Source organism: Biomphalaria glabrata, chromosome 17 (assembly GCF_947242115.1).
Source record: "Biomphalaria glabrata chromosome 17, xgBioGlab47.1, whole genome shotgun sequence".
NCBI classification, from domain to species: domain Eukaryota; kingdom Metazoa; phylum Mollusca; class Gastropoda; family Planorbidae; genus Biomphalaria; species Biomphalaria glabrata.
In genome coordinates, this window is record NC_074727.1 from 5,050,032 (window position 1) to 5,068,852 (window position 18,821).

Genomic DNA, 18,821 nt, shown 5'->3' on the forward strand with positions numbered 1-18,821 from the left:
ATTGAAAGCATGGATAGTTTCAATCATTTTTGGACTCACCTTAGCCATAACTTGTGTTTCCTATAAGTAAATCCAGCACTGCTTAAAAGTTTTAATTCTGTATTCTGTATCTTTTTTACAAGCGTGCTCTTGTTTGTATTGTATTGACATATTATATCTGACATACCAGTGACACATCTTAATAACCTTTTTTTTTAGAAAGTCATTTAAAAGTGAAAAGATTTGCAGACACCAATGGCAGTGTACTCCCAACAACCGCAGTAAGCTTAAGGCAAAGTAAGTTATGCTTCCATGACATTTGTGTTGCTGCCTAGACAAATTTCTGTTGTTATCTTTAAACTTGTACTATATTGTTTCCCTTTTAGACCTTATGATCTCTAGGGCAGCAGTTAATGAGGGTGTGATGTGTCCAGCACAACGACCAACTGCCTTTACTTTTCCCTAACTAACGTCATGTACCCATTTGAGCTTGGTGAACTCAGACGCACCCTAGAGATCCTTAAAGTAAAAGTCCCAGTTTCAACCAGGATTCTAACCTGGGGCTCCTTGGTTTGAAAGCCAAGTGTTTAACCACTAAGCCACTACACCTCCTTTATATTATATCACAAAAGAAATATCACAAAGGCTATGTAGTTGCTTGTTTTTCCCCCAAAAGCTTACAGCTCTGCAGTAAAAAGCTGAAAAATGTAGTTGCTATGTATTTAAAATATATTATTTTTTATTTTTGTCACCACATCAAACCACTTCAATATAGTATGACATTAAAATTTAAAATTTCATGTAAAAATTATCTACCAGTAATTTAACCCAGTAGTGAATGTATGTTTTTTTTTTTTTTTTCATGTTAAACAGATAGCTTTGAACCACTGTTGAGTCCAAGGTGTCGTCTGGCCAACCAGTCAGTCATTTGCGACATTCACCTCAACAAAACTACAGCAGAATGGGAGAACCAAAAGGAAACCATTGACATTATGATCAAAGAGTACAAAAAGGTTTTGGATGACCTCAAGGTAACAATGTTTGACTTCATTGTATGTTGGATTGACAAAGCAAAAGTTTGACTTCATTGTGTGTTGGATCAAGCCTGACACAACAAGCCTAGTTTGTGAAGTCAGTCGGGAACCTTCATTGAAGTTCAGTAGGGCGTCGGCGCTATTATCCCATTGGTGGTTAGAAAGGCTTTTATCTAACTACCAGGCCTGGACATGGGGCTCTTCACCCCTGTCCTGTCAGAGGGCTCCCAACGGTAAACGGTCATATTAGTTGACTGGGCCAGACCGGGCCATGCCGTGTACACAGCGCACTGGGTCCCACTTGCTATAAGTGGCCGAGAACAGTGCTAACTGCGGGGAGCTTGTCTCATATTCCTATACTGTAACCGCCACTGATCCGTGCAGGGACCGCCACTCCAGCCACGGGTCTGATGTCGGCCCTCTTTGTGGAATGGTGTGGCAGACTTTTTGGACTGGTGTGTGGCCTACTTGTTCCATCCCTATCCTGACTGAGGTAAAAAAAATAAAAGCTTACCCAGGGGGTCCCGCAAGGGCCTGGTTTGCTACTCGTACTTAGCCTGTCGGGAACAGTTGAACCTAGTGCAAGTCTGGGACAAGGCAGAGAGGCCAGTACAAGAATTGACTTGGCAGTACGGTTTTTAATAAAGGAATATTTGTGCAGTCAGAGTTAGTGTTGCCAATTGTACAGTATTGGCAGTGATCTATTGGACATTAAACTGTTAATTACTTTGGAGCCCTGAGTCGCCAAGTTCTTCTTTGAGTTGGTAGTATCATGTCGAGCAGTTTGCAGAGAGCCAGGATAGTCAGAAACATTACAGTATCCTAAGACTTCTTATTCTTACTTTGTAAACAGTAGATCATCTGGTTTTAATTAGTTGCTCCTATTAAACAGTGTTTTTATTTTTTTTTTAAAACACAAAATTCTTGTCAGTGTCTCTTATAAAATTATAGTTCTCTTATAATTCTCATCTGGCTTGTTTTGAATGTCAGTGCCTGGAGACATTAAAGTTAATTGTGTTGAAAATGTTTTCTTTTTGTAAACATCTACTTTCATCACACATAAACAATCTATAGATAATTGAATGCTTACATTTACAACTGTTCAACTAGATGCACTATTTTAATTCATTAATCATTAATTTTCTTTACAGCAGATTTTTTCTGATGATAAGTTGAGCATTATTTATATATTTGACTCCAAAGCAGCTGAATATAATCAGAGTATATTTTTATTTATTAATAAATCCTTTTTTTTTTTTTCCAAATTAATTGTGGGTTGTGTGGTATGTGTTCTGGACTGTCATCATGATAGTGCCTGGTTTGAACCTTGCCTACCTTCATTACCCACCGTCTTACTGGAGATTTGGGCTAGGATGTAATAATCTTCAATTCTGAAGTAACATCTGAAACATGTCCAACAAACAACAACTTAATGTTTGATAAACATATTTAACTCTTTCTCTCCGTAATTATTTACCACATTCTGGTGGAATCAACGCTGGTATCGTCAGTTAGGAGAGAAAGAGTTAAAGTGTCTATTTTTATGTGATCATAAATGACTTTTAGCATTTGTACTTTTCCTCTTGTTTTTTTATTTTCGGGGGCTCTGAATGGCCAAAGAAAAAGTTTAAAAAATATGAAAAATATTTCCTACAACAGTTTTGAAATCTTTCACCAGGACCTCCGTAAACAGCTCAGAGAGCACAAGCTTGTTGATGCTGTGACTAAAAATAATTCAGCAGCAGAGGAAGAAATTGTGATCGAAGATGATGAGATTTGTGAGTGTGATGAGAGCGGGAACATCATAGACCCAAAGAAAATGAAGTATGTTATTAATTCCCTTTGTCCACTTTTTACCTCCCTTGTAAACACAAGAAAATCATTTGTTGTACATTCTCCATGTGGCAATTTTTTTTTTAAAGTGCACAAAGAGACTTTCTGAACATCTTGAAGATAATTCTATGTTATAACATTCTTTTGGAAATAAATATTTTGGCTTTTTTGGAAATAAATATTTTGGCTTTGTCTAGTGTAGTTATTTTATTCTTTTTTTTTTTTCATCCCATCAGAAAAGTTGACAGTAAGATTGTCAATCCTGGAAACAAGACATTGACACGGGAAGAGAGACTGAAGATGCGTCGACTACGTAGAAAAGAGAAGACCAGTTCCTGTAATCTGGAAAGTATGAACTGTTTTACACATGACAACAATCATTGGAAGACTCCACCTTATTGGACTTGTAAGTAACATGTATTAGAATACGCCACTTTACTGTAAGTAAACATTAAAAGACTCCACCATACTGGACAAGTAATTAACAATTATCAGAAAACTGCACCTTACTGGACGTGTAACTAACAATTATCAGAATACTCCACCTTACTGGACGTGTAACTAACAATTATCAGAAAACTCCACCTTACTGGACGTATAACTAACAATTATCGGAAAACTCCACCTTACTGGAGGTGTAACTAACAATTATCAGAAAACTCCACCTTACTGGACATGTAACTAACAATTATCAGAATACTCCACCTTACTGGACGTGTAACTAACAATTATCAGAATACTCCACCTTACTGGATGTGTAACTAACAATTATCAGAATACTCCACCTAACTGGATGTGTAACTAACAATTATCAGAATACTCCACCTAACTGGACGTGTAACTAACAATTATCAGAATACTCCACCTTACTGGACATGTAACTAACAATTATCAGAATACTCCACCTTACTGGACATGTAACTAACAATTATCAGAAAACTCCACCTTACTGGACATGTAACTAACAATTATCAGAATACTCCACCTTACTGGACGTGTAATTAACAATTATCAGAATACTCCACCTTACTGGACGTGTAACTAACAATTATCACTTTACCATAAGTAAACATTAGAAGACTCCACCTTACTGTAAGTAAACAGAAGAATCCATCTTACTGGACATGTAACAAACATTAGAAAACTCTACTTTACTCTATGTAAACATTGGAAGACTCCACCTTTCTGGACATATTTACTCATCCAATGCGACCCTTGCATTCCTAAAATAATCTAAGACTCCGTAATGCTGTATTTGTAAAGTGGGATGTTTGTCATAAACTCCTTAGCTGCCTAGCGAGGGCAGGACAGAAACCTCCCCCAGGTACCCCCTCCCCATATAGAGATTAGATTATTGTGCACTTAGTTTGCTATAGAATGAAAAATGCACAAAAAGTCCTTTTAAAAAAAAGTCAACCTTTGCAACTACTGAAGTATCAAATCAGATATGTTGGTTTCATTGTATCTGACTGTAACCCCAGTCTGCTTAAAGTGAGGCACAGTCTCACTTTCCTTTTTTTTTTAGAGGTTAACCCTTAAGGTGCGTGTGGTAGTTTAGCCTCCATTGTTTATGCACTCCTTGTAAAACAGCTCAGCACTTTAAGGGTTAATGATACAAATGTTCTTCATGGCTCCCAAACTGCCCATCAAACCGAGCAGCAGTTTGATTTGTTTTAAACTTTGTTAATTCTCTCATGTCAGGACATGGTCAACTTTGTCATCACCTAATCCGTTAAAGATTTCACATACTCTTTATCATGACTGCCTGATATAATAGTTCTTACAACTTGTTGAAATGGCCGATGGGCAGAAATGGCCAAGACAGAGGATAGTAGTCTATTTATTAGCTACAGAATCTTTAAATCTTTGAATAATTAAATTACGAAACATTAAAAAAAAATCATTTTAATCTAATTTTTGAATCTTTCAGATGGTCCATTCTGCTTCTGTGCAAATTCTAACAATAACACCTACTGGTGTTTGCGGACAATCAACCAAACACATGACTTTCTGTACTGTGAGTTCATCACGACCTTTATGAATTTTTATGATTTGAGGAAAGATCCTCATCAGGTTTGTGCGATTCCAAATTGTCAGAAATATTTTGGTTTCGGAAGAAAATCTTTTTTGATTGATAAATGTTTCTTGTTCTTTTGAAGTTGGTTAAGGAAGTGTTTTAGTTATTTCTTGAAGTTACTAATTGATTGATTTTTTGTTAAACATTCCATTGGTCTGTTGGTTTCAGTTGAAGAACATTGCCACTGAGCTCAATTATGGAATATTGCAACAGCTCCATGAAGAACTCAAGAAACTAAAACACTGTAAGACTAGCAAAGACTGTTATCTCAGCAGTAGTCAAAGTAAGTTGACTAAAAGATGGTAGTGTCACAGTTATAGACAGACTTTGTTTTGTCATTTGATTTTATTCATGTTGAAATTACATTATTTTGAGTAAGCGGTGGTTTAAAATATATAGGTTGTATATTACACTTTTTAGACGCACACATATTTCTTTGGCCAATCAATTTCAGCTCATAAGGATAAAATACCTCAGCTCATAAGGATAAAATACTTCAGCTCATAAGGATAAAATACCTCAGCTCATAAGGATAAAATACCTCAGCTCAAAAGGATAAAATAGCTCAGCTCATAAGGATAAAATACCTTTGATTTGCCTTTGACAAATCCCTCATTCTTTAGGCAACAGTAACACACTCTTGGCCTATCAGTTGTCATTAAAAATGAAACACATTTGTTTTGGCTTGCAAATGGTAAGTCAACAGGAGCCTCCTTTGCATGATTTATCTGCCCCCTCTTTTTTTTTTACACCGACACACACACCCTTATTGGTATTTTAGTAGTGGCCCATAAAGCTAAAATAATTTTGCTTTGCCTAGCCTTTTTACTATAACATTTACATGCCAACTTTTAGATTTATCAAATGTAGTCCATAATAAAAACATACCTTAGTTTTCCTATTGAGGAAAAACAACAACATTCATTTGAAAATATTTTTAGTTATTCTAAGGACACTGGTAAAGACTGGTCAATAATTCATTTTTTTTAGATAGTAGCTATATGTTAGAATTAGTGATGATTGACTTAACTCTTTCTCTCCGTAATTATTTACCACATTCATGTGGAATCAACATTGGTATCGTTAGTTAGGAGAGAAAGAGTTAAGGCTTTTGATTTTATAGTCTCATTTTTTTATTCAACATATTTTTATAAAGTTTGAAATGTATATTAAAAAAACAAACAAGATCACACCAAATGAATAAATTAACATAAATTAATCAATGAACAATAATTAAACCAATTGTGATCTCTATTTCTTTCACATTTCATTGTCTCAAAATTTTTGTTTACCGATTTCTTCTGATTGAACTATAAAAATGGACATTTCTGCTGTAACATATATGTATTAAAACATAGTTTAGTATACAAAATAATATCTAGTAACTTTTTGTTGTTGTTCAGAAAACAGACTTCCCCATGACCCTCAGTGGCCTGGCAAACAATACTTGTCATCCCAGAAAAAAAACACACATCATCAAGATTACAGCGTGGAGCTGGAAGACTACATTTATGACGATGAAGAGTACTCAGACGAAGTGGATATCAGTGACAGACAAGAGCAGTCAGACTTCGACTGACAGAATAGAACAGAAGTGGATATCAGTGACCTACAAGAGCAGTCAGACTTCGACTGACAGAGTAGAACCGTTGGACTTTGGTTATTACTGATCATAGAAGATGTAAAAAAAAGAAACATAAAACAATTAATTTATAATCTTAAAGCTAATATTTTATTTCTTTGTTCTGTTTGTTCATACATATTTATGCTGTTGAAATGCTTGTTGATATATTTTTATTTTGTGTATATTATGTTACAGTTTCAAATGTTATGTTTATTTTGATATAGTTGTACAAGACAAATAGTTTGTTGGCATAGAATATTTGTGCGATTTCAATAAGCTTTCTCATTTTATGTAAAGCTTACAAAACTGGTTGTAGAATTTGAAATCCTTTACTTATAATATAATTATATTTCAGAAAGGATATCCCCTGCCGATGAGAAATGACTATACCATAGCTTTGTATGGGAATGTTTGCTATGTATTTGTTTATAGTGGACTGGGAGAGACCCAGTCAATGTTGATGGCAAAGTGTCATTGTGTAAAATGGCTTCATTTAATGTGGACCTCATGGCTTTTGAATGGTATTTGTGTTTATACATTTCTGATCTTTTTTATAGTTGTTACTTCCCCTTTTCTCATAAAACACCATGCTTCCTTTTTTTTCTTCTAATTATTAGATTATGGGAATTATGTGGTGTATGCATTCTTTGCCATGTAATCCACTGTTTCATTCTTGTGTCCTAGAAGAGCTATTGGTTGGAAGCTTATTGTAAAATTACAGTGATTGGTTTTATCATGTCCCTTCCTGACTGCCCTTGTTCTTGGTGACCTGTATTTATTAAGCTTTAGTCACCTGAATGAGTCTCGTTCATCTTTTTATATGTAGAGATTATGATTTTGAAGTTCGATCTATACATATATATATATATATTCATTCTAGAATGAAACTTAGGACCTCAGGCTAATCATCTGCTGGCTGCCATTTGATGACGATGGCTGAGGTGTAAGCTTTGGGACTATGTTTCTGCAGTCCAATGTGTCAACCATGACATAAGTATTATTGGTGTTTGTTCAGATCTGCGAGTAATTTGTTTTGCAATTCTGCTGAGCTAAAAATATATGAATGGTTTCATAATACACTTCTCTGATTATCTCCCTGCTGACCTGTTTCCATTGAACATTAAATAATAATTTTTAAAAATTCTTAAGAAGCTGAAATTTTCTTTATGATGTTTGTTTTTCTCTATTGAATGTTATGTAATTGTTATGTTTCTGAGTATGTAAGCATTTTTTCATCTTTGTCATATAGTATTATGTGTGTCATTTCCCAAACTGTGCAGTGATTGCTCCTCTGCAGATTACTTTTATAAGCTGCACCATTTAATTGTGTATTTATTGCTTTCATTCTGTAGCGATCAGAGATAAATATGTCTATTTTGATTCATTATGTTACATACCAATGTATTTAAAAAGTCTACAAAATGGTACAGAAACTGACAAAGCTAAATTGTATCAAAACATGGATATGTGTAGGACATAATTTTCTTCTATTAGGAAGGAACATCTGTAATTTATAAGATAAGAAGGTCAGTTCATCTGAACAAATCTTCATGTAAAAAGTAAAGAAACGTTTCTCTTTCAGACTTTGAGATCTATAGGGCAAATTATGTTAAGATCATTTGGGTTTTTGTTTGGCCAACAGTTAATGAATAGGTTATCATGTGGCCAGCACAATGATCAACCACCTTTACTTTCCCAAACTTAGCTAAGTTACCTACTAGCTATTTTGTTTTGTGAATTCAGAACTGATGACCAACATTTAGCTATTTTGTTTTGTGAATTTAGAACTGATGACCTAATGTTTAGCTATTTTGTTTTGTGAATTCAGAACTGATGACCTAATTTTTAGCTATTTTGTTTTGTGAAATCAGAACTGATGACCTAATTTTTAGCTATTTTGCTTTGTAAATTATTATTATAGCTTTTATATAGCGCTACTTTCATGCTTATAGCATGCTCAGAGCACTTTTGGTCCAATCACTTTTGTGGACCAGTGGGGGGGAGGGGGTATCTAGGAGTTGGTTTTCCGTGCTGCCTTTAGGCACTCAGTAAACACAACTCTGCCCGAGTCGGGTGTTGAACCTTGGGCCCCCTTCTAGGTAGCCAAGTTGAAGCGTACTTGGCCTCTTGACCACGCTTCCCAGAACTGATGATCTAATGTTTAGCTATTTTGTTTTGTGAATTCAGAACTGATGACCTAATGTTTAGCTGCATTGTTTTTGGAATTAAAGATTTAGGTGTCTTTTTTCTTTAAACAAATATAAATTGGCATTAAACTCATAGCATTTATTACTGTATATTTGATTGTTGATAGACTGCTGGAAGCCATTCTGTTTGGTAACAGACCACATAGTAAGACTTGATTGTTGATTTGGCCAATACAAGCTATTACTTACTTAGACCCATGCCATTTGGTGCTTAAGGGGGAAGCTCTCTCTACAGAATTCAGTCATTCAGTCTTCCCATCTGTTGCCCACAGATTTTAGGCTCACATATTCCTATAACGTCCCAGGTTTCCGATTCTTTCAAAAGTTGATCCAGTTTAACCCATTGGTGTAGGGTCCTTGCATCCCATGTGCCAATTAGGGTTTCTGTTATTTTTGCATTCAAAGGCTTGCCATGTATGGGGGCATTGGCTGCCCTATTGCATAACTATTCATCGTAATCTTTCCTTTGCATTCCTCATGGAACATAAAAAGTAAATTTCCCCTTTCAGACCTTGTGATCTATAGGGCAGATGATGTAAAGGTCATCTGTTTCTGTGGCCAGCACAATGACCAACAGCCCTTACTTTTCCCCAACTAATGTCAGGTACCCATTAGAGCTAGGTGGACTCAGAGGCGCCTTAAGATCCCAAAATTAAAAATCCCAGTCTTCATCAGGATTTGAACCCAGGAACCCAGTTCAAAATCAGCCACTGCACCTCCCATGGAACATAGGGCCTCAGTAAAAACATGCCACTTTCCACATTCTCTTGCTAGTTTTTAATGGCTTCCCAGCTCTTTCCTGTCTTCTCGATTTCAGCTAGTTCATTGCGTCGGCACATATTTTTGGTCTTCCTCTGCGTCTTTGTGCCCTGGGGGGCTCCACTATTGACGATAATAAACTTATTTTTTTAAGGAATCTCTGTAATGTAATATATAAGAATAGAGAAATTCATTTTGAATTCTGAGATTGACAACTTTAAGTCAATTGTTAGTTGTAAGACAATATGTGGAACTGTATACATTGTGACCAGTTTTAGTGCCATTTCATTATGTTGGTACAACATCACCTATTTCTGATCTGAATTGACTTTATGACTTATGTACAGACAGTCTACGTTGATGTATTCATGATGACATGTACCTACTGCTTCCATGTCACACAATTGTTGTGTGTTGTAGACTATTAAAAGAAAGTTCTTGTCTTTTTTTTTTCTTCTCTCCAATTGGTCTGTGTTAAACAAAATGGATTTTTTTTAAAGAGCAGTTCAAATGTTACAAAATTAAAAAAAAACATGTCAAATTTTTGTTGTTGAATTATTGTTGCTCTATTTCAGGGGTTCTCAACCTGTGGGTTGTGACCCCCTTGGGGGTCGATTGACGATTAGCCAGGGGTCGCCTAAGACCATCGAAAATGTGGATTGTTATTGTCTACTCTTCTATTGCTGTATGTGTGTTTGGGGGGAGGGGGGTCGCGGCAGAGTGGGGGATTGTTAAAGGGGGTCGGCGAGCATAAAAGGTTGAGAACTGCTGCTCTAATTTGTATGTCTGTGTGCATGTGCTTTATGTTTATATTTCTCTTTATTAGTAATCAGGCTTTGCTATGCATTTATCTTTTAGTTTTCTGATATTGTTTCTACATTTACTTTTCTCTAACCCTTTGTCTGTTGGACGTTGTTGTTGCCCAACACATGATTTGTTAACTGTCTCTTTCAGTTCCTCTCTTTCTCTTTACTGCTACTTCTTTTCCCTGTCGCTTGCAGCAATGGAATGAGATCCCATAACAACACTCAAGAAACGGTCTTGAAGTCCATTACACTTCTTCATTTAATTTAATAACTTTCCAAAAGCACAGGTTCTGTGACCTCAGTTTGGAAGGGAAGGCAACAATATTGTTGTAACTCTAAGGTAGGCACCCAACAAAAGGCAGGAGGTAACACTAAACGAGGTATTTATTTACAGTACAAACAGGCGTGGACTTCGGCTATTAGTCCCAGGGTGTCTTATCTCAAGCGACAAACACAAAGGACATCTGCCTTGTACACAGCATCTTCATCTCAGCTCTAGACTTGGGCGGAAGTCGTTCTTCTAATGCCAACATCCTTTTCTAGTCTGGTTTCTAGAGGTGCGCACCTCTGCACTGGCCTGGATGGCGGTGCGCATGGCAGAGTTATAACTATATCCTATACTCTTAAGCGAGCAATTCTTGTATGTATGTATGTATGTATGTATATATATTTATATTTATATATATATATATATAAATTTTATTTCGAAAACGGCTCTAACGATTTTCTTTAAAATTTCAAGGTATGTGCATATTAGTGAGAAAAAAATTCTCAACTCATTAGCCACATCGGGAAAACTCGAGGTCGATCGTTATATCGGTTTGAAAATGCCTCATTATCGAAAAATTTATTTTGGCTAGAATGTTTTATGAATGAAAATTTTCCATGACGTAAACGGGAAAAACGCTGCTTACGTCACTAGGCTTACAGCAGTATACTAAAATATTTCTTTGCAAACAATAACGAGTTTTAAAGAATCAATAGACCTAATGAAACATTTGCACACCATCTTACTGTAGATTGATTTATTATAGAACTATGAAAGAGAAGTAATGAAATTAAATGTGCCGATATATGATTAGTTATTGTGTTTTAAGTGCTTAATAAGTTGTTTACACTTTAATTGTGTAGAGCGGTGTAAATACCTTTTACTTTGTTGTTTATTTAGCTGGTGCCCTCCAGCTGTCTCGTTCTGAGGTTGCATGCAACCATGTGCTCTCTTCTATGTCAGCTAAGTCAAGTTTGCGCCATAAGCTGGTCTTTTAAGGGTTTCGGTGTTACGTCGACCACTTTTTAGCTCACCAAAAAAAGACTGCCTTTGGCATGCGTTCGTCTGAGATTCGTCTCCCATACAGGATACTGCTCTGTCCAGCGTAACTGTCGGACTTAAAGAATTCCCTCTATACAAAGGCCGAGGATACACATTTAAGACAAAAAAAAATCTGCTGCCGAGGACAGACGAAGACGCTAAAAGAAAATCTTAATCGAGCACCGCGGACAATGGTTATGCTTGCCCTGGATGTGGCAAGATATGTAGGTCACAGCTGCAATCCTCATTAATTTTCGGACTCTAAGACAAGCCTTATTATTATTATTATTTTGCTGGTGAATTATTACCATGTGTTCATGCTTCAGTGTCTACCTCTCCTGTACCAAAACAAAGGAAATGGTCATAACACAGCTTCTCTACGCCATACTTGCTCACACTAAACATGATATCCATCTAGCGGTCAACGAGTTTGCGTACACTGCAGCCTCTTTTGATTTAACTATAAACCTCGGTAAAAAGCTTGGAGTTAGGGCCAGGAGAGATCTGAATGGATGGATGTGTAAAAGCAGGCCATAGCACCACAAGGATGGATGGATGGCAAAAGCCGGTATAAACTTCCTATAGTCCGACAGTCAGGCTGGGCAGGGCACGTATCCCGTATGGGTAACGAGCATATTGTTTGGCGTAACAGAGGTGCCCCACGGAAACGTTTCTTTAGAAAACTAATGCCATGATTTAAGTCTAATAAGAAAAAATGCGCCATTTTATTATGTCACTAAGTGCATGTTTTACCCTATAACGTAGAGAAGTTACATTGCAAAGACTTTCTTCCAAGCCAATAATAGTAAGCCTACAATAGTTTTACGCAAAAGATGGATTGTAAAACTATAAGACGGACGTGAGCTGTAGTTTGTCTAGACTGTAGGAGGACTTAAAAGATTTTAAATGTAATCGACATGAACAATTAGGCCTACAATTAGAACTAACAGAACACTAAAACAACTCTTCAGATTAGTAGTCTTTATCCGATCGTTCATTTTCGTAATTACAAGAATATTCCCAAAATGACTTCGGGTATATAACCTTCCGAAATTATTTAACAGAACGAGGTTCGGCCACCTGGTACAAAAATATTCTCAAAATGACTTCGGGTATATATCCTTCCTTAACAAATTATTCATCTGAGCGAGGCTCGGTAAACTGATATAATATTTATATATATAAAAAGCTTGGGGTTAGGGCTTGGAGATGGAAGGCCCAGGTGAGATCTGAATGGAGGGATGTGTATAAGCAGGCCATATCCCTCCACGGGCTGTAGCACCACTGGGATGGATGGATGGCAAAAGCCGGTATGAACTTCTTATAGTCCAACAGCCAGGCTGGGCAGGACACGTATCCCGTATGGGTAACGAGCATATTGTTTGGCGTAACAGAGGTGCCCCATGAAGTGTTTGTGCACATTCTTTATTAGGGATTCCAACGTGGTGTAGCAGCAGAATGTAAGGCGCATATATGTATGTATGCATGAATGTATGTATGTATGTATGCATATATGTATGTAAGTATGTATGTATTTACTATGTATGCATGTATGTATGTATGTATGTATGTATTTATGTATGTATGTATGTATGTATATATGCATATATGTATGTATGTATGTATGTATGTATGCATATATGTATGTATGTATGTATGAGAGATGTATGTATGTATGTATATTTAATCGCCTTGTACAATTACATTTAGAACTAACAGAACACTAAAGCAACTCTTCAGATTAGTAGTCTTTATCTGATCGTTCATTTTCGTAATTACAAAAATATTCCCAAAATGACTTCGGGTATATATCTTCCCTTAACAAATTATTCATCCGAGCGAGGCTCGGTCACCTGATATTAATCTTTATTACCCCTGAGTTAGGGAAATCTACAATGGTGCTTTACAAATAACAGTACAGTATAAAAGCAAACAATTTATACGATAACACACAAAGCTCATTCATACCTAAAGTTTCTCTTTAACATTAAATGTGAAATTTACAACAGTAGGTTACATAATATTTTATATTAATACGAATAAATGTTTAAGTTCCAGAACAGTCTTTTCCTACAAATAGTTTCTATTTAAATAGTCTCCACTATATCCCCGAAATGATAGCATCAGAAAATAAATAATTTTATTTAATGATCTCTTTTGGGGTGAATGTCTTGAGAATATAAGATAAGCTTGTCTTCAGTCTCTGACTACGTTTCTCTATAGTTGTTTGTTTATTTTGGTTTTCTTGTTTCTCTTGTTATGTGAGCAGCCAACTACAAAATAGCTGAGCTTTTTTTTCTTCCCTCAGTCTGCTAGGTCAGTGATTTAAATAGGCTGCAGTAGTGGATTCCAGAGATAACAGCTTAAAGTAAAGTTCCTCTTTTCAGACCATGCGGTCTATAAGGCAGAGAATGTTAAGGACATATGTTTCTGTGACCCACGGTTTTACTTAAGTTACATGTGGCCAGCTCAATGACCAGAACTCTTTACTTTCCCTAACTCAAGTCAGGTACCCATTAGAGTTTGCTGGACTCAGAGGCGCCCTAAAAATCCCGAAGTTCAAAACCCCAGTCTTGAACGAGATTCAAACACAGGACCCCATGTTCGGAAGCCAAGCGCTTAACCACTCGGATATAACAGTTACTAGTCTTGATTGTACAGCCGCTTATAAAGATAACTGTTTGCTTGAATGTTGATCTGTGATAATTCACGAACCAAAATGGTTTTTTTATATTCTCAGATCTAAGGCCAATATTAAAAGAATGTTTTTGTTGACAAAAATAAATTAATCAATTCAGAAAGGAGTGGCTCGTTAGCCAAGGGCAACTACTCACCTGGAATAAAAACTTAGTCAAACGTCTGCTGCTCCCAAAAACGGGAAAGGCTTCGTACGCCAACTGTAAAGAACAATTAGGAATCGATGGGCGATGACACTTAGCTTGCAGCACACAGTGCTACGCCGCTGGATCCCAAACTGTATCGTGTATTGGATGTTTCTTTGGACACATCAGATGCGTGTAAGGAGGGGGGGGGGACTTCTGCGTGGTCAACATGGTTCCGACTAAAGCTAATGCCAAGGATTCCATATCATTTCAATGTAACTAAATATTCCTCTTCCAAAAAATAATCATTACAAAGCTTAAACAGACAGTAAAAAGTTTGTACACGTTATTTCTCGGAACAAGTTGAAACTTTGCACAATTATTTACTGACATAGACAAAACATGAATCAATCAAAAATATTAACTAATCAGTGAATTAATTATTGTTTTTTTTTTTTTTTTTGCTTGATATCGAATAAGAGAAATGATTCGACATCATTGAGAGATATAGTTGTAAGTGCGGAGTTTTTTCCATTAGATAAGCTTTTTTTGTGTTTTTTAAAGGACTTTTTATATTTTACTTATTTTCAATACTTCTGAATCCTTCAATGAACTAAGAAGCTATCTCCATTCCTGCGTAGCTGCAACGATTGCGTTATTCACAAACATAGTCGTTACCTGCGTTCGTCTCAACACTTACGTCAAGTATGTTACAGAGGTCATAAGCACACACGGAGAAGGCTAGAGTTAGTGATAACGTAGCGCTATATAAAAGATAAAATAAGTTTAAACCCAACGGTGAGGTCAGAGTGCAGAGGTTGAGTCTAAATGTGGCAAAGAGAATTTGGGTCGTAGCTTTTTTTTTTATTAAAACTAATCAAAGGATTTGACTGAGCTGAAATACATGCGCCACTATACCCCCCTCCCCCCCAGCATATATGATCTCAAACTACCTCAAAGCCAAGGGGCGAGCACCAACCCGAAAAAAAAAAGGATTGATATATATTCTTATAGGAATCTCGGTAAAGATTGGGATTTTAATTTCGGTATGTTAAGGGAGTCCCTCCGGCGTCACGGAGGTGACGGTCCCTCCCAGTCCACACGACCCTAACAGGTATCTGACTTTGGGGAGGGGAAAGTAAAGGCGGTTGGTCTTACGAGCAAACATTTAGTGCTCAACGCTGGTGTGAATAGTCCGGAGGAAATTCCAGCTACCCGTCGCCTCAGCGTGGCCCTCCGGTGGAAACGTCCAGGGGTGGAACTGGATAGGCAAAGAACGAGTAGCGAACCAGGCCTTCTAGTAGGTCTCCCTGGGTGAGCTTTTGTTGTTTTTTTTTTATCTCACTCGGGGTGGGGATGGAACAAGTAACTTGCAACCCAGTCCAAAAAGTCCGCCACGCCGTTCCACAAAGGGTGTCGTCATCAGTTCCGGATTGCTGGATTGGCGACCCTCGCACGGGACAGTGGCGGTTACATTATAGGAATATGAGACAAGCCCCCCGCAGTTAGCACTGTCCTTGACACTTATAGCGGGTGACGAAGCATCGGGGATGGTGCGCTGTGTACGCGGCACGGCCCGGTCTGGGCCCAGTCAATCGATATGGCCGTCTACCGCTGGGTGCCCTCAGACAGGACATGGGGTGAAGAATCCCAATGTCCAGGCCTGGTGGTTGGATAAAAGCCTTTCTAACTACCAACGGGATGAACGGCGCCTGTCGGCGCCGATTCCCTACTGGACTTCATCGAAGGTGTGAATAGTGGAGTGTTGCTCTTTTTTTTTTACTTTTTGCATGTTTATTACTTTTCTTGGACATGTTTCTGGTGTTCCTTCAGAGTTGAAAAAAAATTCTACGTCCTAGTCCAAATGTCCCAGAGAATGTCAGCCTCGACAATCGAGAAGCTCTGAATTACAGTCCAGCGCGCATACCATACGACCAGGCAGCTCTCCATTTCATGCTCGGCATCTTCAATTTCACCTATCCCATACGGGGAGCATAAAATATGGCGACGTTACTTCCCCCCCCCTCTTTTTCTCCGGATAAACTCAGGTGTCAGTTTGCCCTCACTGGTCTAGAGGGTATTTGTAAAAGTCGATTGTATACATTTGAGACCCAAAGAAAAACAATCATCAAAAGACATGCTCAGACATTAAAAAACACAACAACAACCAAAAAACAAACAAACTTAAATAGACTCTAACGGATTGGTCTGTGTTAGTTGTAACAAAGTATAGAGGTCGCAACCGGGTCTTTGAAGTCAAGTGATATACTTACTCCTTCCTAATCTTCAGACTTGAAGACACTGCTTTAATTTGCGATCTAAACAAGAAATAATATCATAATAGAAAGAATACACATTCTAAGCATGACAAAAAAAGCAAAATTAAAATACGCTTTTGTGCAAAGAATTATTTAAAGCATCTTGCTATAACGTCAGCCAAACCAAATTTATCTTTAAACAAAATAAAACAAAGAAAAAAAATAAAATAACAATAAACAAATGAAGGGTAATAAAGAAGTAAAAAACAAAAAAAAATTCTTTAAAAAAAGGGAACGATCTATAAATTTTGTCTATCATTGCTGCCTGCAGGCCTACTACCCCGCCCCCAACCCCCCTAAAAAACAAACAACAAAACTTATGGATTCCATCTTGTACGACCTATATATTTTGTATGTCAGTGCTTATTGTCAATGGAAACAAAAAAAAAAAAACAACTTATTAATTCTATCTTGTAAGGCCTTTAAGGCCTATATATATATTTTGTATGTCAGTGCTTATTGTCAATGGAAACAAAAAAAACAACAACTTATTAATTCTATCTTGTAAGGCCTTTAAGGCCTATATATATATTTTGTATGTCAGTGCTTATTGTCAATGAAAAAGAACAAACACTTATGAATTCTATCTTGTAAGACCTAGATATATATTTTTGGTCTATTAGTGCTTGTTGCAGTTTGTACGTACTTCTGCGTCCTTGACCTCAACTTGTCAAAACGTTTGTTTGCATGTTAATAGAGTCGTGGATGTTATCATTAATGACCTGACGTTTCTCGCCAGGACCTTCTGGGTGCTACGTCATTTTTTGTCAAGTCATTCTACGATGTCTTGTGGCATATTTTCTTGGGCTAGTGTCAGGATTGAGGTTAGGATTACTGTTCAGAGCCAAGGGTTCTGATTTGGCCCCTTACAGAAAATGGCGTCAATTTTGAGAAACTCAAGCTTATATTCGTTCATAGTTATTGCTGCTTTTGAATCTATAAGACTTGTGGAGGATGGATTTTGATCAACATTAGATTCGATAAACAATTTAACATGTCTTGACTCGAAGCCGAAACAAAGAAAAGGCGTATCCTTATGTGGGAGCAAATGTTTATCGAAGCTGCTTTAATCCCTTCCCTTAATCGAGCAGGATAGTGTCTCGCCCAATTAACCTAGATCCAGATCCTAATAAAATCTTGGACTACGTGCAAATAAATAAACAAGGTTACAAAGACAGTTTGTGTGGAAACACAAACTCAAAATCGACCCCCGAAGTGGTCCTTCCACCCAGGCAGGTAAAAAGGCTGGTTTCAATATTTTTCAGAAATAATATCATAATGATAGAAGACTTAAAAGTAAAGTAGCTATCATACATAAAACATTGAACAATATAATCTTCAAATAAAAAACAAAAAAAAAACAAAACAAATAAACAAACAAACAAAAACAACAAGGTTACAAAGACAGTTTGTGTGGAAACACAAACTCAAAATCGGCCCCCGAAGTGGTCCTTCCACCCAGGCAGGTAAAAAGGCTGGTTTCAATATTTTCAGAAAGAACTTCAGAATGAAATTCTATCAATGGCAAATGACAAAGAAGAATGGAGAAAGAAGGTTGACGGATCTTGTGTGGTGTCCCAACGTTCCAGCAGACCAAGAGATAGGTGAAGTTAGATATGAAACAACAACAATATATAAACGGCATTAGAAAACAAATATGACGCAATTCTTGCTTTGAGCTGTGAATAAAGATTGTTAAAATACGCTTGGAGATTGGATGATCGAAAGGAATATTTACAAAAAGAGACCAGAAAATCAGAGTCAGTAGTACAAATATCTACAATGATATTCACAATTCTAAGTAGAGCCGTGAAGCCATTTTCCTACCCGTAAAAACAAAAATAAACGTCAAATATCCCATTAATTAATGTAAGTACTAGGGCTAATTGTTTCAGGTAATTTCCTTGTTTTTTTTCTTTTCGGTCATGTGGCCCGCGACACGAGTGTCGGAAATGAAAATGGCCCACAGGTCGAATTAGGCTGAGCATCATCGCCCTACACAATTCACACAAGCGTTGAACAGAAAATGTTTGCTTGTAAGTAAGTAGTTTTC

At 37.0% G+C, this 18,821-nt stretch overlaps 1 protein-coding gene across 3 annotated transcripts in view; it reads left to right on the forward strand.

Annotated features, from left to right (window-relative positions):
* The window catches only part of LOC106074881 (extracellular sulfatase Sulf-1-like), a 61,423-nt gene extending 51,364 nt beyond the window's left edge, over nucleotides 1-10,059 (forward strand). For all 3 annotated transcript variants that reach the window (XM_056015801.1, XM_056015804.1, XM_056015802.1), the window contains exons 12-18: nucleotides 199-276; nucleotides 853-1,010; nucleotides 2,692-2,837; nucleotides 3,083-3,252; nucleotides 4,777-4,919; nucleotides 5,092-5,206; nucleotides 6,327-10,059. In XM_056015801.1, the coding sequence (XP_055871776.1) occupies nucleotides 199-276; nucleotides 853-1,010; nucleotides 2,692-2,837; nucleotides 3,083-3,252; nucleotides 4,777-4,919; nucleotides 5,092-5,206; nucleotides 6,327-6,502 (986 nt within the window). In that variant the 3' untranslated portion in view covers nucleotides 6,503-10,059. The remainder of the gene's footprint in view (nucleotides 1-198; nucleotides 277-852; nucleotides 1,011-2,691; nucleotides 2,838-3,082; nucleotides 3,253-4,776; nucleotides 4,920-5,091; nucleotides 5,207-6,326) is intronic.
* The last annotated feature ends 8,762 nt before the right edge of the window (nucleotides 10,060-18,821 follow it).